General features: G+C 40.4%; 1 protein-coding gene across 8 annotated transcripts in view; it reads left to right on the forward strand.

The window, feature by feature from the left end:
• Positions 1-21,428, forward strand: part of lcorl (ligand dependent nuclear receptor corepressor-like) — a 129,495-nt gene that overhangs the window by 14,834 nt on the left and 93,233 nt on the right. For 7 of the 8 annotated variants that reach the window (XM_063043382.1, XM_063043384.1, XM_063043390.1 and 4 more), the window contains exon 2: positions 13,490-13,555. The exons of the other annotated variant lie outside the window; for it this stretch is intronic. In XM_063043382.1, coding sequence (XP_062899452.1) covers positions 13,490-13,555 — 66 coding nt within the window. The remainder of the gene's footprint in view (positions 1-13,489; positions 13,556-21,428) is intronic. 8 annotated transcript variants of the gene reach the window in all.

Below are 21,428 nucleotides of genomic sequence, written 5' to 3' on the forward strand. Positions count from 1 at the left end.
GCCTCTTTCACCTCACTTGGCTTGGGAGGGCTGATGTTAAATTGATGTTGCGGGGGTGAGATTGGTGGGATATACCAGCTGGGACAAGTATCAGTTCATAGAATTGCCTCTGGTTAACTGATGATTGCAAGGATATAGTTGAAAAATGTTAACTTCAAGTAGAAAAGGCTGATGCAAAAAAGATACCCAGCCAGGAAGATAGCTTTCAGATTGTATAGAATGTAGTCTTACATCTATAGAAATTCTTCATCTGAAATTGAGTTTAAAAATTGGAGATCTGCAAGGGCAAATCAATGCTACATCAGTTGTAATTTTCTGGTGAGATCTAAAATTTGCTTATAAGCGAAGTGTCAATAGTTGACATTATGTTGGGAACTAAAAGTTGAGCACCTGAATGGAGATGGCAGCCAACTTGTTTTGCACATTCATTGTAGTTACAGGGGCAGGTCTCCATCCTGTTTTCAGACTGCTGCTGGGACTTAACCATATATCCATGTAGATATCCTACTTTCCAGCACTGAGATTGGGCTGAGCCCAGTTAGGGAGGTTGTGTGATTATGAAGACTCTTGGGATTACAAAACTTTAAAATTGAATCTTGTTGAGTCCATTAGGGAAGTTGAGTTTGTTGCTGGCTTCTTGGATCACACTTTAAAGTTTACCTGTTAAGCTTGTGATAAATGTTTCAAGATACCAGCACAGCAGTTGCTGTTCAAAAAATTAGAAAAAATCAGCAGTCAGTATAGGACGTGGGGAAGGTGGGGAGGCGAGAGTAACTATTTATTATGTCTTTATTGTAAATTTGTTTTTGTTTTATTTAACTAGCCCAATGTGTTACTGAAGGTGTTTATCAAAAGCTGTTTAATCAAGTAGTCATTGCACCTCTTTGGCTGCATGTTGAGACAGATCTTATCCACTGGTCTGTGTCAATCTCAGAAAGGGCTGTGTTTGGGGGCTAAACGTTGTACCCAGAGACTAGGACAGTGTAAGTTGGGTATGTTCCTGTGGTGGGTGAAGCAATAATTTATTATTATGGTCATCTGTGAATTCTCAAGATGTGTTTTCTGGTGAAGGATACATTGAATCAGTTCATGCTAAATGTTTCATTAAACAAAATATTTGTAAACGAAAAAGGTAGGGCAAATTACATGGAGTTTTTGATGCTGTTTTCTGGGGAAAGGGGTAGCATGTTAATTCTGGCAACTGTGCCAGTGACTCTTGGGATTACAAAACTTTAAAATTGAATCTTAACAAAACTAAGGCAGTGGTCCCCAACTACCGGACCACGAGCATGTGCTACCGGGCCGCGAGGAAACAATATGATTTGGCGATATGAAATGATATGACCCAGCTGCAGCTTTCCTCATTCCCTGTCATGCACTGTTGAACTTGAACCCCCCCTCCCCCCCCCCCCCCCCCCCGGTCAGCCGGCCCACAGGAATATTGTCAATATTAAACCGGTCCACAGTGCGTAAAAGGTTGGGGACCCAGACTAAGGAATACATTATCTGATATATTTGGGTAGCAGTTTGCTCCCCATCTACTATTGTGCCCAGAGGATGCATTGTTTTTCTGCTGTTTAAAACTGAAATATGTAATCATTTATTTCATTTCTGGTCAGTTTTGCGGCGGATAGGTATTTGTCAGCAGGAATTGTAGAGACTATAAAGGTGATAGCACTGCTTGAAAGCATTTAATAATAGGGTAATCTCAGTAAAGAGATGTGAGCAGCTGCTTGATCTGCTTGAAATAGTAGGCTTAATATAGATTAAGTACCACCTTTTGGAATTGGCATTCATGATAGTGTCATTTGTCCTGTATTATGAACTGTTGACCATTAGCATTCATTTTATGGAAAGTGGGTTATTTTGTAAAACTGTTATCGCAGTGTCTATAATGGGGAAATTATTTTTGCTTCTCTGTTTTAAATCAGAAGTAATGTTTTGAACAGGTGTTCTGGATTTGTGCTATACTGATTACCTTTGCATTTTTTAAGAAGATCCTTTTTTGTTCTAGTTCAAACTTTAATGCTTTGTAGAGAATTTTTGCCATTAGCTTTGTTATGAGGTGAGGGAGAGATTGTTTTCTAGGCCCTATAGGATGGCATTGGCCATGAACATGGATGATTGACTCTCCATTTACCTCTCCACTGCCCTCTGAATACAGATGCTGATTTCTAGCCTAAATTTTTTTTAAGGGGGTGGGGAGTAGGTGGTATCTTAATATACTTTGTAAGATATTTAGCAAATGAAAATCTTGGCACAGGTGATAAGGTTAAACTCATTAACACTTTTCTGTAGACAGAAAAATAATCTTTCATTGACCTGTGGTCACTTTGCCACGTACTATTTGATTTTCATCGATGTTGGAGTGCTTTTAATTTTATATTTAGGTGATCCTTTTGTATATCATTGTCTCTCATAAAGATGTTCCTAGTTGGTGGCAGTTTTTCTTTAACCAATGCATTTTGAATTATATAACAATGGCCTGGGCAGTAAATGCCTTTTTTAAACATGAATTTTTACCATTTGATCGCATGTATCAAGCATTGCCTTTGTCATTGCCCCCACTTCAGATCTTCATTCTCCCTACTTATCTGCAAAGCAAAATGTATCATAATGTTGCTATTCAGAATTTTGTATTGTTTTCCATGTGCTGTGTTCCATGGCAGATTACATTGACAAGTGAGCTGTTGCATTTTGAGAGGGCAAATTAAGGTAGGACTTGCACAGTGAGCGCTAGGGCACCAAGTGCAGTAGAACAGAGGGATCTGGGAATACAGATCCATCATTCCTTGAAAGTAGCATCACAGGTAGATAAGATTATAAAGCTTTTGGTACATTGGCTTTCCTAAATCAGTGTTGTGTACAGGAACTGGGATTTTATGTTGAAGTTGTATAAAGGATTGATGACTAATTTGGAGCACAGTGAATTCTGGTTAATTGGGCCATTGGTTCATCAGGGCAGCTGCTTAATTGGGACAGTTTCTAACAAGTGTCAATCGCATGCATTTGTATGGCCGTTAGACACTACATGCTTAGAGCAAAGTTTTTTAATGGCATCAGTTGAGTGTGCATATGTTATCTAATTGGATTGATGAATGCCAATTATTGAATTTGGCAGTGGTTTTTGATAATTTCAGACCCTTGGTAAGATGCCACAAAAAGATTTGACATTGGCTGGAAAAATTACCCTACTAAACCTAAGTAAAAGCTATTTTTCTTCTTTTACATCCAATCAAAAAAAAGTGTACAATAAATTCCTCCAATAACTATTAGGAAATAGTTTTGTATTACTGTAGTAGTACTGGTGTTCTAATTCATTCTGTATTTCATTTTAATACATAATTTATGTATTCATTTTTTTTAATACTCTACCTTTTTGACTATTTCCTTGAAAAAGGATCTAGTGCTTTCCTGACATATATGACAAATAAACTCTTCTCTGGCTTCCAGATACCTGTACCCGGCTGGGAGCCCGAACTGAGTTTATACATATGTCCACGAAATTTTGGTTAATTGGGCCCAAATGTGTTGACCCTGATGTGTCCCAATTAACCAGAATCCACTATTGTGTAAAGTTCTGGTACTTGCCTACAGGAATAATGACAATAAGATTGGAACAGTGCAGAGAAAATTTACAAGGGATATTGCCAGGACCTGAGCTATATGGAAAGGTTGTGTAGGTTAGGACTTTATTACCTAAAGTGTAGGAGAACGAGGGGAGATTTGATAGAGGTACGTATATAAAATTGAGGGCTTATAGATAGGGTAAATGTAAGAAGGTTTTCTCCACTGAGGTTGGCTGAGACTAAAACTAGATGTCATGGGTTATAGATGAAAGGTGAAATGTTTGAGGAACATGAGGGGTACTTCACTCGTACAACAAGCTGCCAGAGGAAGCGTGGATGCAGGTTCAATTTCAACATTTAAGAGAAGTTGGATAGTAACACGAATGTGAGGGGTAATGGTGGAATGGTCTGGGTGGGTGCAGATAGTGGGGTTAGGCAGATTAATAGTTCATCATGGATTAGATGGGCTGAAGGGTCTGTTTTTGTGCTTTGCTGACACTGTCATGAAATTTGATTTAGACCCCTGCTGGATGTGAATTTCAGCCTTGGAAGTAATGCCATAGCCTTTTTTAAAAAAAAACTTTCCTTGATTTATGGTTTAAAAACTATAAACCTTTTTGTGGTACCCTTTTATTAATTAGTTCAAGTTTTAATTGTCATTCAGTCTATTTTTTTTAACAATCACAAGACACTGCTAGATATTACTAGCATCAAGTACTACAGGTTTACCCCATCAGTGAGTTGCTCAATAGCGGTAGAGCTGGACTTGTGTACCATGCCATCTGTTACAACCAACCAAGGAGGAAGGCATCAGAGACAATGCAAATCATTGCCTTGAATGTGTTTCTTGTGATTACAAGGCCCTGGTAATGTAGAGTACCCCAAGTCCCCTTTACTGGTGGAGGAGCTGTGGTGACCTCGTTTTTGCATGTACCTGGCCCTCATGTCGTGGGTTGCCAGTTGCAGCTGCTGAGAGGCGGGGTGCTAAAGGTAGTGCAGCTGGGTTGGAGGTGAGCCTCACCTGTCATTGTTTCTCCAGTGTTCACTCAGTGGCATTTAAGCTGGATTACATTTGTTTGCAGCTGCATGAGTACATAAAGAGCAACTGCTTCATGCTTGTTCTTGCAGAAACCTGGCTCTAGGACAATATCCCATGCACTACCAATCTATAGGCCGTGGCACTTAGGTTATATATATATTTTTTTGTTACTGTATGCTTTGTTATATGTAATTATTTGTGCCTTGTGCTGTGTATAACTGGCACTGTTTTGCACCTTGACCCCAGAGGTACATTTGCCTGTATTTGTGTGTATGATTGAATGGCCACTATAAACATGAATATATTAAATTTAAAACTTGTTAAACTTAATAGGTAGATTGCACTATCCCCAAACATGCTCAGTGGTTTCTGGGGGAAGGGGAGTAAAGTTTCATTTATTTTGCTCAAGACCAAATTAAGGCTTTAAACAACTGTAAAGTTATTATTGTGAAATTCTAAATGGCAATTCCTTCTAAAATTTCACTTTTGTAATGAATCAAAACAGTTTCTGAAGCAAAAGATGTCAAGCAGGGTAATAGACTGCCACCTGCTGGGGATTTAGAACAACATGCAAGATAGGATAAAGTGGCAGATAACAGAGTACCGGAGGAACTCAGCAAGCCAGGCTGAATCTATGGAAAAATTACAGTCGATATTTCGGGCTGAGACCCAACAGCGGGATACTCGAGTGGTCATGTGGAAATTTGAAGTAATATAAACTTAGTGCTGTGTAGAGGATTCAGTGGAAATGAAAGGGGCAGAAAATGCCTTTTTCAGCTGCATTTACAGCTGTATTCATCAGAAACGGCATTCTCCATGTTCAAGTTCTCCCTATATGGAAATAGAGAAGTTGGAGTAAACAATAAGCAGAGTAGGCGAAAGATGAACAACACAAAGAATACAATAGGATTACTACACAGAAATGGGATTCTCCATCACACAACTTTCTGTAAAGGCATAATGTACCTTTGACAAAAACAGCTTTCTTGTGGTTTTACCAGGAGTTGACTAAATTCTAAGCCATCATGCTCATAGCAATTTAAGCTGCTGGATTTTTATGAATTTTATTAGTACTTAAAATTGTAATAAACAATATTTTGACTTCTAATTGATTGTAGCACTCTCAATTTTATCTGAATCCGCAAGTTGGTTAAGTTGGGCAGAGAGGTCGGGTTTCCTAGAATGCTGCATTGGATCAGAGCTGACAGTTTCTTGTAGATCTGTGATTTTTGCACCGTAGAGCCACTATGTTCAGGATTCAGATGAATCTTCCTGACAAATCTGCACCATGTTAGACATGATTTGGGGGAAAAAAACAACCCATTTATTTCAGAAGAGAGGAATGGGTATAGTTGCAAGAAAATTTTGCGAATCCTTTACAATTACCTGATTTAATTCATTAACTGCAAAATGTGGTCTGATCCTCATCTAAACTAATAACACACAAACAATTGTACTTTTTTTTGTCAATACTGAGTAACACTTAAAACAATCTCAGTCTAGGTTCAAAAAGAGGTATGTGAACCTCTGGAGTAATGCCTTCCATGAAAGCAATTTGGAGTCATTTATATGAATATATAAATAAAGAGTCAGGTTACTGACAGAGCCTGTTCTTCTCAAGAAAGATCTGTGTATGTGTACGATGCTGTAATAAAAACAACTTCCAGAGGACCTTAGAAGAATTGTAGAGCTAAGTGAAACTAGAAGAAGCTACAAAAGCACTTCTAAAGACCTGAGTGTTCATCAGTCCAGAGTAGAAGAACCTACAAATAGAAGATATTTAATCCTGCTGCTACTTTCGTTGGGAATGGGCATCCTGCAAAGATCATATCAAGAACACAATGTGCAATGCTGAAGGAGGTGAAAAAGAAACCAAGAGTAACAGCAAAAGACCTGCAGAAATCTCTAGAACTTGCTTAAGTCTCTGCTCATGTATCCACTAAGAGAAAAAACACTCAACAAGAATGGTGTTCGTGGAAGGAAGCTACTGCTCTCCAAAAGCAACATTGCTGCACGTCTCAAATTTGCAAAAGACCACCTGGATGTTCTACAATGCTTCTGGGACAATGTTCTGTGGACAGATGAGACACAAGTTGAACTTTTTGGCAGAAATGCACACTACTATGTTTAGAGGTAACTGGGCACTGCACACCAACACCAAAACTTCATCCCAACTGAACCATGCTAGAAGAACAACATGGTTTGGGGCTGTTTTGCTGCCTCAGGACCTGGACAGCCTGCAATCATTGTGGGTAAAATGAATTCAAAATTGTATCAAGACATTTTACAGGAGAATATCAGGGTACGGGTCTGTCACCTGAAGCTTAATAGAAATTTGATGATTCAACAAGAGAACTCTAACTTTGCCATCCGTGCTTCAATGAGACGAAAGGCTTCAGCTAACTCTTTCGTCAAAAACTTTTTCGGTTCTGGAGTTTTTAGGTCCCAGTCTTCGTCCTCAAATGCTATCATCGCTTCATCCTTTAAAATTGTTCCGATCGTTGACCGGCTGTAGCCTAACACTTTTCCAATGACTGATAGGGTTTCACCTCTTTCCGATTGCTTTATTATTTCCACTTTATTTTCAATCATGATAGTTTTCCTTTTCTTTGATGCATCACCAGCACTTGCACCAGATTTATGCTTTGGAGGCATGGTTACAAGGGTAAGTAAGAGAAAAATTTAAGCCAAATACGAAGTTACACACTCAACACAGTGCTAACGGCAACGTGATCCGACTTAAAATGGCGGACGGTATTCCCTCGAGCTGACAAGCCACTGAAGCCACTCAATGTTTTCATGAGCATCACAAAGTAGTGCGTGTGTTCGTTATTGCAAACCATTGAATTTAACTCAAATTTTTAATATATGCTTTATGGCAGTCTGTTCGTAAGTACAAGTTGTCCATATGTTGGACATTTGTAACCTGAGGACTGCCTGTACACCAGCCTAATTTCAAATAATAATGAGGCAGCCTTCAGAGAAGAAGTCATCACCCTGATACACTGGTGTTAAGAAAACAACCTCTTCCTCAGTAGTAGTGAGGTCAGAGATGGTATTAAACAGGCAATTAGAAATGTGTGCAATAAAGGAACAGCAGTTATAATGGGTGACTTCAATCTACATGTAGATTGGGTGAACCAAATTGGTAAAGGTGCTGAGGAAGAGGATTTCTTGGAATGTATGTGGGATGGTTTTTTGAACCAACATGTCGAGGAACCAACTAGAGAGCAGGCTATTCTGGACTGGGTTTTGAGCAATGAAGAAGGGTTAATTAGCGATCTTGTCGTGAGAGGCCCCTTGGGTAAGAGTGACCATAATATGGTGGAATTCTTCATTAAGGTGGAGAGTGACATAGTTAATTCAGAAACAAAGGTTCTGAACTTAAAGAGGGGTAACTTTGAAGGTATGAGATGTGAATTAGCTAAGATAGACTGGCAAATGACACTTAAAGGATTGACAGTGGATATGCAATGGCAAGCATTTAAAGGTTGCATGGATGAACTACAACAATTGTTCATCCCAGTTTGGCAAAAAAATAAATCAAGGAAGGTAGTGCACCCGTGGCTGACGAGAAATTAGGGATAGTATCAATTCCAAAGAAGAAGCATACAAATTAGCCAGAGAAAGTGGCTCACCTGAGGACTGGGAGAAATTCAGAGTTCAGCAGAGTAGGACAAAGGGCTTAATTAGGAAGGGAAAAAAAGATTGAGAGAAAACTGGCAGGGAACATAAAAACGGACTGTAAAAGCTTTTATAGATATGTAAAAAGGAAAAGACTGGTAAAGACAAATGTAGGTCCCCTGCATACAGAAACAAGTGGATTGATTATGGGGAGCAAAGTCATGGCAGACCAATTGAATAATTACTTTGGTTCTGTCTTCACTAAGGAGGACATAAATAATCTTCCAGAAATAGTAGGGGACAGAGGGTCCAGTGAGATGGAGGAACTGAGCGAAATACATGTTAGTAGGGAAGTGGTGTTAGGTAAATTGAAGGGATTAAAGGCAGATAAATCCCCAGGGCCAGATGGTCTGCATCCTAGAGTGCTTAAGGAAGTAGCCCAAGAAATAGTGGATGCATTAGTGATAATTTTTCAAAACTCGTTAGATTCTGGACTAGTTCCTGAGGATTGGAGGGTGGCTAATGTAACTCCACTTTTTAAAAAAGGAGGGAGAGAGAAACTGGGGAATTATAGACCGGTTAGCCTAACGTCGGTGGTGGGGAAACTGCTGGAGTCAGTTATCAAAGATGTGATAACAGCACATTTGGAAAGCGGTGAAATAATCGGACAAAGTCAGCATGGATTTGTGAAAGGAAAATCATGTCTGATGAATCTCATAGAATTTTTTGAGGATGTAACTAGTAGAGTGGATAGGGGAGAACCAGTGGATGTGGTATATTTGGATTTTCAAAAGGCTTTTGACAAGGTCCCACACAGGAGATTAGTGTGCAAACTTAAGGCACACGGTATTGGGGGTAAGGTATTGGTGTGGGTGGAGAATTGGTTAGCAGACAGGAAGCAAAGAGTGGGAATAAACGGGACCTTTTCAGAATGGCAGGCGGTGACTAGTGGGGTACCACAAGGCTCAGTGCTGGGACCCCAGTTGTTTACAATATAGATTAATGACTTGGATGAGGGAATTAAATGCAGCATCTCCAAGTTTGCGGATGACACGAAGCTGGGTGGCAGTGTTAGCTGTGAGGAGGATGCTAAGAGGATGCAGGGTGACTTGGATAGGTTGGGTGAGTGGGCAAATTCATGGCAGATGCAATTTAATGTGGATAAATGTGAAGTTATCCACTTTGGTGGCAAAAATGGGAAAATATTATTATCTGAATGGTGGCTGATTAGGAAAAGGGGAGGTGCAACGAGACCTGGGTGTCATTATACACCAGTCATTGAAAGTGGGCATGCAGGTACAGCAGGCGGTGAAAAAGGCAAATGGTATGCTGGCATTTATAGTGAGAGGATTCGAGTACAGGAGCAGGGAAGTACTACTGCAGTTGTACAAGGCCTTGGTGAGACCACACCTGGAGTATTATGTGCAGTTTTGGTCCCCTAATCTGAGGAAAGACATCCTTGCCATAGAGGGAGTACAAAGAAGGTTCACCAGATTGATTCCTGGGATGGCAGGACTTTCATATGAAGAAGGACTGGATGAATTGGGCTTGTACTCGTTGGAATTTAGAAGATTGAGGGGCGATCTGATTGAAACATATAAAATCCTAAAGCAATTGGACAGGCTAGATGCAGGAAGATTGTTCCCGATGTTGGGGAAGTCCAGAACGAGGGGCCACAGTTTGATGATAGAGGGGAAGCCTTTTAGGACCAAGATTAGGAAAAACTTCTTCACACAGAGTGGTGAATCTGTGGAATTCTCTGCCACAGGAAACAGTTGAGGCCAGTTCATTGGCTATATTTAAGAGGGAGTTAGATATGGCCCTTGTGGCTACGGGGGTCAGGGGGTATGGAGGGAAGGCTGGGCGGGGTTCTGAGTTGGAGGATCAGCCATGATCATAATAAATGGCAGTGCAGGCTCGAAGGGCCGAATGGCCTACTCCTGCACCTATTTTCTATGTTTCTATGTATGTTTCAATATTGCAAGAACGAAGGAACTGATTGTGGACTACAGGAGAAATGGACACAGGCTAGCCCCTACTGGCATCACTGGATCTGGGGTTGAGAGGGCAAATAGCTTTAAGTTCCTCGGCATAAACATCATCGAAGATCTCATGTGGTCTGTACATACTGGCTGTGTGGTGAAAAAGGCACCACACCGCCTCTTTCACCTCAGATGGTTGAAGAAGTTTGGTGTGGGCCCCCAAATCCTAAGAACTTTCTACAGGGGCACAGTTGAGAGCATCTTGACTGGCTGCAACCCTGCTTGGAATGGGAACTGTACTTCCCTCAATCACAGAACTCAGAGTGGTGCGGACAGCCCAGCACATATGTAGATGTAAACTTCCCACTATTCAGGACATTTACAAAAACAGCTGTGTAAAAAGGGCCCGAAGGATCATTGGAGACCCGAGTCACCCCAACCACAAACTGTTCCAGCTGCTACCATCTGGGAAACAGTACCGCAGCATAAAAGCCAGGGCCACCAGGCTGTAGAGGGGTGTACTTGGGTTCCAGTGGTTTGTGAGTTCGGCTGATAGAACTTCTGATTTAAAAGGGATATTGGTTTGATGTATCTCTCATCAGCTGCACTCAGTTTCTGTGGCCAGCCACTGGATTTCTGGTCCTCAACCTTGCTCATTTCTTTGTGCTTCAGAAGGGTTTGGACAGAACCTCTTGAAACACGTGTCTGTCATGAAATTTCTGCTTGGAAGAGACTTTGTGATGCAGCATCACTATGTTGCTAAGCTCACTCTTGCTATGGTGTAAGAATTGGTTTAAAAGTTAAACTGTCACATCTGCCACACCCTCACCTTTTATTTTGGTTGTCCTTTGCCCATTCTGAGTCCTCCACACTGTTTCAGTTAGTCATTTTAGTTCATTCAACTCATGACATTGATCACTGGCACCTGATTGCTGCCTTTGCTTAAACTTGCACTGTGCTAAATACCTACAAAGTAACCATTTTTTATTTGAAAATTGGTCTATTACTTATTGTTACTTTAATGAAATACCAAAAAATTTTTTTGGGAAAATGTATTTGGAAATCTAAAATTTCATCTCTTCAACTGACACACTCATGATGAAGATGAAATAAATATTTAAAACAAAATTTATATTTTAAAAAAAAAGAATCTAGGGTGACAAAGACTTCTGTACAGTGTTATAATTCACAACAGAACATCTGAGGCGAATGTGGCATATCACCACCAGTGGTATAAATCTGCAGTTTATTTTTCATTTTTCCATTTGTGTAGATTGATTTAAAAAGTTTGGTTAGTAATGTACTAACATCAGTTCATGTGCAATATTAACACCAACACCAGATTGTCAAAATAAAACAAATGCACTTGTTAATAATCCTGTGGTGTTGGGCTTACTGTATCTGACAGGAAAATTAAGCTAGATGTATAACATTTGGGGTGCCGTTTTTATTAAAATTACGAGACTGTTGGGGAAAACCACAAATCACCAGTCTTAATTCTTCTAAATAAAATAACATCATTCTGTTTATCCTGAAACTTTGTGCCAAGTAATGAGGGAGAGGTTGCCGCTGATAATCTGGAGTTAAAATACTGCTTCCACTATCTGCCCAGTCTGAGGACTTAACTGATATCGGGTCCTGGTCCCCATCTAACACATGAAACTGGAGCATCTATGACTGCTGTGCACTTGGTTGCAGTCTAGATTTGCGTCTATATGTACTGTTTTAAACTCCAGGGTACTCTGCTGTAGGTTAAGGATTCTTTCACTGTATGATATTTGTATGCATTGGTGGGCAAAGATCTCTTATGCTGGCTGCCTTTTCAAAGCAATGTTCTGAAAAGCTATTATGGATTTAATAAATTGTAAACAATTTTTTGAATTGGCATTGCTATCCAGCTTTCATCACAAAATTCTCTTGTGCTAGAAAAGAGCTTGCTATTTCAATTTATGGATTTCAGATTAAGCTGATGCTGCAAATGCAGTGATTATAGAAAATGGAAGAAAATGCATCCAGGTTTCAGACTTGGCGGAAATTTGTTTTTTTTTCTTAGAATCAAATGTGAATATCTAAAGAAATGCAGTTTGTGTTTGTTTTTCTTGCACGGCTTGCAGTGTTACTTCAGAGTTTTAAACTAAGAAATTAAAATCCTGAATCTCTACTTCTATAACTGGGCCCAAGTTAATTGACTGATCTGCTTGATGCTGCAGAAATGATAAAGATGGATGATAGGGTAGCCAAAAAAAGTTTTGTATATTATTGTTTTTGCACTGGTGTGCAATTAAATTCCTTGTTTTTATGAAGCTGAATAGATGGTGTAAATGACACGAGTAAATGAAAAGCTTAATATAGGAAGTTGTGTGGATTGTGCAATCTGGAGTACCGCAAAAAACCCAGAAGTGACAATAACAGGATAACTTAGCAACTCAGAAGAGGTGATTTGGTTCATTCGTCTAATACAGTGAGGAAGAAGCTATTCTTAAGTGTGGACATCTGGGCTTTCAGACTCTTGTATCTCCTTTCAGGATGTAAGAGACAATACTATTATTGTCTTGAAGCAAAGCATCATGAAGATGGACTGAATGGACCTAAAATAGACTCTGCTTGCTACTCCAGTCTCGGTTGGTCCAGAGCACAGCAGTTGCTGTACCAGCCTGAGATGTGACCAGTCAGATTATTACTGTTCATCTGTAGAAGTTCAAGAGAATGCTTGTGGACACACCAAATCTTCTCTGATGACTAACAAAGTGAATACGATGCTGCACTTTTTTAATCACCACATCACAGAAGAGACCAAGTGAGATTGCTGGTGATCTGGATGCCAAAGAACTCGAAACTATCAACTATCTCTACATTACCTCTGATGAAGGCTGTGTTCACCTAACTTAAGTCAACAACTGGTTAAGGGCTAAGTTATCTGACATCATGATTGACGTTCAACTTCTTGTTTCTGTACTTGGTCTCACCATTGTTGCTCCAGCTAATAAAAGTAGATTCATGGACTGATACCATTATTAATGGTGCTGCATCTGGGTCACGCAGTCACGGTTATACACACTAGTAGAGCAGGGACCTGAGCCATCCTGAAGAGCAACAGTGTTGAATGCCGAGGTTGATAATGTTATGACTAATTCTAATCAACTGTGGTCTGCTGGTTAGGATGTCCACAAGTCAGTTGCAGAGGGGGTCCTGAGGCCACGATCTAGGCATTTATAGATGACCTTTTATCAAAGTTCTTGCACATCTGAACTAACATTTTGATATTTTATTTACAGGGTTCGAAAGCATCTTAGAAGGGCTTTATGGACCAAGGTTACTCAGAGACCTCAGTTTATTTGATGGTAAAATGTGTTTTGTTTTCTAAATATAACAATAGTCATGAATATTGTTAAAGTATACAATTAAACTACTTCAGTTTCTTTTTGTATGGATTTCACTAGATTCCAGCTGAACTAAAATTCCACTAAGAATTGCAGGTTCTTGATTCCTGAAACATTGTTTTTCTTATCAAATGTGTATTTGAGCAATGCATCTAGCTAGGGCACGTCAATAAACACTTAGCTAATTATATGTGTAATTGACAACTGGCATGTTAATTTTTGACTTCTGTCATGTAACTGCCTTAAAGTGAAAACAATGGCAGAATTTGAAACAGTCAATGTGATTCTTATTCTTTTATTACTATATAAGTTACAATATTTTGCACTAGACATTACATTTTGTATAGTTATTTTCCTCCATTGAAATTATGGCAAGCATTTTCTGTCCATACTTTTGTGTGTAAGTTATTAATGACTGTATTTATACTCATAGTAGAGCATTTCTACCACTCTTCCGATTTCTGCACATAACATACAACATTTATTACAACTTCCAGTTCAAATAAAATTCATCTTCCAGAACTTGAAATAGGGGAAAAAGCTGGCTAATACCTGTTTTCCAAACTTAAATGTTGGACAAATAAAAATTCCATTATGCAGCTCTGAGTTATGTTAGGCAAAAATTGCTAGGATATGTCTGGCCTCAATATTCAGCTGAAAACCTAGTTGAAACTCTGGTTGTTTAGTTAATTGACTTCTCAAATAGAGGGAGAACCATTAAAATACTAATTTCTCTTGAATTGCTCACTATAGTGACAATACTTGATGCATACAGGTATGCAAAATTATTCCAGCCCAAGTTCTGGTATAATTTTGATCCAAGTCAATCAAACCCTTTTTTAAGGTTCTGTCACAACAATAGTGAACAATGTGCAGCGAACCATCATCATCATGTGCCATATTGTATGATGTAGATGATAATGGTCTCATGACCATGATTGTTCTGGCAAGTATTTCCACAGAAGTGGTTTGCTATTGCTGCCTTCTGGACAGTGTCTTCATAAGACGGATGACCCAGCCACTATCAGAACTCCTTCAGAGATTGTCCAGCGTCATTGGTCCCAGGGCTTGTCCCAGCTGCTCATACGACCATCCACCACCTCCCATGGCTTTGTGTGACTTTGATAGGGAGGCTAAAAAAGTGCTACGCTTTGCTCAAGGGTGACCTGCAGGCTAGTGGAGGGAAGGAGCACCTTACACCTCCTTTGGTAGAGACATGGCTCCACCCTGCCAACCAATGCAGCAAATAGAAACTGCAAGTACCCTAAAACCTCATTCTTAATGATAGACTCCAACATCCTCCCAATCACTGAAGTCAGGCTTATTGGCCTATAACTTCCTTTCTTTTGCCTCCCTCCCTTCTAAAAGAACGGAGTGATATTTGCAAATTTCCTCTTCTCCTGAACCATTCTAGAATCTAGTGATTCTTGAAAGATCATTACTAATGCCTTTGACGCCACAATTTTTTCAGCTAACTCTTTCAGAACCTTGGTGTAGTCCATCGGGTCCAGATAATTTATCTACCTTCAGACCTTTCAATTTCCCAAGCACCTTCTCCTTGGTAACAGCAACTGCACTCAATTCTGCCCCTTGAAACTTGTATTGCTGGCATACTGCTAGTGTTTTCCACAGTGAAGACTGACACAAAATACTTATTAAGTTTGTTCATCTTTGGGATGTATCTATCTTGTACCTTCTAAACTCCAGCCATTGTTTTTCTGGCGTCATCCCTGCTAGTGTCACCTTCCAAGTAACTTTGGCCAGCTTCTCTCTCGTGCTATAATTCCCTATCCTCCACTGAAATGATACATCTGACTTTAGCTTCTCCCTCTCAAACGACAAGGTGAATTATATTATATCTTTACCTTTAAGCTCCTTAATCAAATCTGGTTCATTACATAACACTGAATCCAGAATTACTTTTTCCCCTAGTGGGCTCAACCACAAGCTGCTCTAAAAATCCATTTCATTGGCATTTTACAAATTCCCTCTTTTGGGAAAATCAGGTTGGCACTGGATTCCAATCTGCCTGGATACTGAAATTCCCCATCACTATCGTAACATTGCCCTTTTAACATGACTTTTCTATCTCCCATTGTAATTTCCCACATTCTGATGACTGCTTAGAAGCCTTCATATAACTTCCATCAGGGTCTTTTTACCCTTGCAGTTTCTTAACCCTACCCATAAAAACTCTACTTCCTCTCTTACCTCTTTCTAAGGATTTGATTTCAATTTTTACCAACGGAGCCACCCCCCCCCCCCACCTTTCTGCCGGTCCTTTTGGTGCAATATGTATCCTTGGATATTAAGCTCCCAACTATGATCATGTTTCAGCCCCGGGCTGAGTGATGCCCATAACATCATACCTGCGAATTTCTAACTTTGCTCCAAGATCATTTACCTTACTCTGTATACTGTGTGCATTTAAATATAATGCAATCAGGCCTCTATTTATTACTGTTTTCAACTTTTGCTCCCCATGTTATACTTCATCTCATACCACTGATTGAAATGTTGCCCTATCATCTGCCTGTCCTTCCTCAGTCTCACTACACAGTGCATCTACTTGTATGCCAACTGTCCCATCCTCTGTCCTATCACTCCAGTTCCCATCCCCCTGCCAAATTAGTTTAAGCCCTCCCTGACAGCTGTGGCAAACCTGGCCACAAAGATGTTGGTCCCCTCAATTATCACTGTAACCCGTCCTTTTTGTATAGTGATCCACAAATTTGAAACCTGTCGACATAGAGGAAAAGGTTGTTGTTTTGGCTCCATTGCACTAGGTTCTCTAACTGCATATACTCCATCTCATAGTTGTTTGAGATCTGGCCCATTATGGATGTCACGGCATTGTAGATAGAGTTGGAGCAAAATTTTGCCACAGATCTGTGAACATATACAGTGTAAAGTAAGAGGCTGAGAATGCAGCCTTACAGGGCACCAGAATTGAAGAGAATCATGGTGTTGCTGTCCATCTTTACTGATTGTGACCTGTTTTTCAGGGTGCTGAGTCCTAAGTCTAGGAGTTTGAAGGCAAGCTTGTTTGCAATTTACAGTATTGAAGGTGGATAGGTGACTGTTTAAATTTGCAGTTAAATTCCATCCATTATGGATTGGTATCTGCTTTTCATAGTCTGTATTCCTGAAATTGTCTTTGTGTAGCAAAGTGTCCTGGTTCCCAAGTTTTACCAATAAACTGAGGGTGATAATCGTGTCTAAATTCCAAAGCTCTTGTGTCTATGCGTTTATGTACAGTTGGCCCTCCTTATCTGTGGGTTCTGCAAGCGTGGATTTAACCAACCGTGGATCGGGAAAACACAGAAGTTCTCTCTCTAACACTCGTTTGAGCATTTTTTTCTTGTCATTATTCCCTAAACAATACAGTATAACAACTATTTACGTAGTGTTTATATTGTATTAGGTATTATAAGTAATCGAGAGATGATTTAAGGTATACGGGAGGATGTGCATAGGTTATATGCAAATACTATGCCATTTTATATAATGGGCTTGAACATCCACGTTTTTTGGTATCCACGGGGGGGTGCCGGAACCAATCCCTCACGGATAAGTAGGGCCAACTGTAGAAGTTTCAATTGACACTTTATTTTTTGCTTCCATGATATCCTGAGACCATCATAAAAGTAAACAAAGAAGAATACCTTTAAAGAAAATGTTGCCTCTATGATTAAATTTTGACTGTTCTTTAGTCTTCTATTTCTTTAGAGTTTTGAGGCCAAAGTTGGAGAGCAGTGTTGTTAGAGGGCAGGAGGAACTTTATGAAGGTGAATAGGGGAAGAGGTCCTCATGAACTTAAAGCAGCAAATAGTATTGCAGGATCAGAACCATTATGCAATTGGATCCTCTATTTCCTCGCTTGCAGATCCCAGTCAGTTCGGATTGGCAACAACATCACTTTCACAATCTCAGTCAGCACAGGTGTATTACAAGGCTGTGCACTCTTCTGGCTTTACACTTATGACAGTGTGTCTAAGCACAGCTCCAATGCTAAAGTCAATTTTGCTGATGGTACCATTGTCGTAGGCTGTATCAAAGGTGGTAACTAATCAGCCTAAAGGAGGGGAATTGAAGATCTGGCTGAGTGGTGCCACAACAACTTTTTACTCAAATGTAAAAATCTATAGAAGTCTGTTTTCTTCAACAGTCTATTACTCTTTCCATTAGGTTGATAGATTGATGTTGTTCTGTTGTTTAAGGGTACCAAGGTCAAAGTGAACTTGTTATCAAACTATGTTTATATCACCATGTACTACCCTGCGATTCATTTTCTTGCAGGTATTTGTATGAAAATAAAGAAATACAATTGAATTGATGAAAAACTGTATGTAAAGACTTAAATGACCAATGCAAAAGAATTATGCAAACAAAAATAGTTAAGTTGCTCACATGAGTTGTAGGGTCCTTGAAAGTAAGTGACTTGAATCAGTTTAAAGTTGAGAGAGAGTAAAGCTGTTCATGCTGGTTTACAAACCTGATGGTTGGAGGTTGAACCTGGTGGTGTGGGACCTAAGGCTATTGTACCTCCTGCCCCAATGGTAGCAGTCAGAAAAGATCATGGCTTGGGTGGTGGGCGGGCGTCCTTGATGAATGCTGCTTTCTTGTGGTAGTGCTCCATATTAATGTGCTGTGTGGTGGGGAGGGCTTTCCCTGTGATGGTCTGGGCTGTATCACTCTCTGCAGATCTTCATATTCCTTGGCATTTGTGTTTCCATACCAGGCTGTGATGCCACCAGTCAGGATGCTCTCCATTGTGCGTCTATAGAAGTTTGTCAAAGTTTTAGATTCATCTATACAAACTTCTTTGAAAGTAGAGACAATGTTGTGCTGCCTTTGTGATGGTGCTTGCATGCTGGTCCCAGGAGAAATCCTCTGACAGGATCATGCCCAGGAATTTAAAGTTACTGACCCTCTCCACCTCTGATTTTTCTCTCTTCCCCCCTCTATCCCCAATGAGACTGGCTCATTGATCTCTGGCTGCTTCTTCCTCCTGTGGTCAATAATCTGCTCTTTAATCTTGCTGATGTTGAGTGAGAGAAGGTTGTTATTGCACCCTTCAGCCAGCTTTTCAATAACAAATGTGCCAATTCTTCACCATTTTATTCAGCCAGCAACAGTAGTGTTGTCAGCAAATAAGACTTTTAAGCTGTACTTAGCTATCCAATCATAGGTATAAAGTAAGCAGAGCAGGGGGCTAAGCATACAGCCTTATGGTGTACCTCAGATGATGATGATTGTGGAGATGTTGCTAATCTGTACTCACTGGAGTCTGCAAGTGAGGAAATCGAGGCTACATAAGACCATGAGAAATAGGAGCAGAATTGGGCTATTTGGCCTAATGAGTCTGCTCCGCCATTCAATCATGGCTGATACTTTTTCCCCCCCTCAACCCCACTTCCCAGTCTTCTCCCCATAGCCTTTGATGTAGTACCCAATCAAGCTCTGCCTTAAATTCACCTGACAATCTGGCTTCCACATCTGTCTGTGGACTTTATCAAATAAATAAATAAATAAATTCCACATTCACCACCCCCGCATGGTCTCCCCTCTATTGAGGCTGTGCCCTCTTGTCCTAGACTCCTCCACCATGGGAAACATCCTTACTGCATCTACTCTGTCTAGGCCTTTCAACATTCAAAAGGTTTCAATGAGATCTCCCGCCGCCCCCCCCCCCCCCAAGCCTGTCCTAGTAAATTCCAGTAAGTACAGTCCCAGAGTTAACAAATGTTCCTGGTATGATAACCCTTCCATTCCTAGAATCATCCTTGTGAACCTCTGCTGAACCCTCTCCAATGCCAACACATCTTTTCTTCGATGAGGAGCCCAGAACTGTTCACAATTCTCGGTGAGGCCTCACCAGTGCTTTAAAGCCTCAGCATCTCATCCCTGATCTTGTATTCTAGACCTCTTTGAAATGAATGCTAACATTGCATTTGCCTCCCAACTCCCTTTGCATCTTGGACTTTGGATTTTCTCCCCATTTAGAAGATGGTCTGCACATTTATTTCTTTAACCAAAGTGCATGACTATGCAGTTTCCAACATTGTATTTCATTTACCACTCTGGCCCATTCTTCTAATCTAAATCCTTCTGCAGCCTACCTCTTTCTTCAACAATTCTTGCCCCTCCACCAATCTTATTGTTATCTGCAAACTTGACAACAAAGCCATCTATTGCATCTAAGTCACTGATATACAACATAAAAAGAAGTGGTCCCAACACCGACCTCTGCAGAACACTAGTCACTGGCAGCCAAGCAGAAAAGGATCTTTTTATTCCCACTCACTATCTCCTACCAATCAGCCAATGCTCTAACCATGCCAGTAACTTTCCTGTAATGCCATGGGCTCTTAACTTGGTAAGCAGCCTAGTGTGGCACCTGGTCAACAACCTTCTGAAAGTCCACTGCATTCCCTTTACCTATCCTTCCTGTAATCTCCTCAAAAAATTCTAATGTTTGTCAGGCCAGATTTTCCCTTGGTCAACATAGTTTCTTTTTGTCCTATCTTGTCCTGTGTCACTAAGTATTCCTTAACTTCATCCTTAACAATGGACTCCAACATCTTCTCAACCACTGAGATCAGGCTAAATAGTCTGTAATTTCCTTTCTGCTCTCTTCCTCCTTTCTTAGAGTGGAGTGACATTTTCAATTATCCAGTCCTCTAACACTATGCCAGAGTCCAGTGATTTTTGAAAGATCGTTACTAATGCCTCCACAATCTCTACCGCTACCTCTTTCATAACCCTTGAGTGCATTTCATTTGGTCTGGGTGACTTGTGTATCCTTGGGTCTTTCAGTTTTTGAGCCCCTTCTCCCTTGTGGTAGTAACTGCACTCACTTCTCTTCCCTCACACCCTTCAAATCTGGCACACTGCTAGTGTCTTCCACAGTGAAGACTGGTGCAAAATACTCATTCATTTCATCTGCCATCTCCTTGGCCCCTGTTATTATTTCTCCAGCCTCATTTTCTAGTGGTCTTTTATCCACCGTCTCATAGGCATTCAACCCTCCATTTCCAACTGATTTTTTCCCCATTGATCTGCATGTTGGAATCTCCCATGGCTATCATAATATTGCCCTTTTACATGCCTTTTCTATTTCCTCAGTGAATGGAGTCAAAAGCTTTGGGAAAATCGATGTAAATAAGCACGGCTGGTAGGTGGTTCTTCTTGACTTCCTCGATGATTCTACAGAGAGCAAGTATTTGCACTACTGTTGCGCACTTCTACCGAAAACTATTCTGATTGATAGGGTTAATGGTGGTGCAAATCCTGTTCAAGATCATCCAATTCACTGAGGTAAAATGCTGAAGATCCTGAAAGCTTCTGGAGTGCCAGTCCATCTACTGAGAGCAATAGAGTCCAGCTATACCAAAACCATGGCGAAAGTTGCATCACCAGACGGAGAAACAGCAGTGTTCGAGCTCCTAGCTGGTGTGCTACAAGGAGACACTCTGGTACCCTGCATCTTTATAATCATCCTTGATTACGCTCTGCGTCAAGCTACCAAAGATCATGACAAGCTTGGTTTTACCATAAAACCAGGACGAACCAAAAGGGTCAGACCAGTTACGCTCACAGATCTCGATTTCGCAGATGACATAGTCCTGCTCTCTGACCAGATGGAGGAAGCACAGCAGCTACTGACAAAAGTGGAAATAGAGTGCAATAAAGTTGGACTTCACCTAAATGCTAAAAAGACAGAGTACATGGCGTTTAACTGCGATGAAGGTACACTCAAGACCATAAAGAATGATACCATTAAGAAAGTCTTTGACTACAAGTACCTCAGGTCAAGAATGATGAGTTCGGA

Source organism: Mobula hypostoma, chromosome 3, assembly GCF_963921235.1.
Source record: "Mobula hypostoma chromosome 3, sMobHyp1.1, whole genome shotgun sequence".
NCBI classification, from domain to species: domain Eukaryota; kingdom Metazoa; phylum Chordata; class Chondrichthyes; order Myliobatiformes; family Myliobatidae; genus Mobula; species Mobula hypostoma.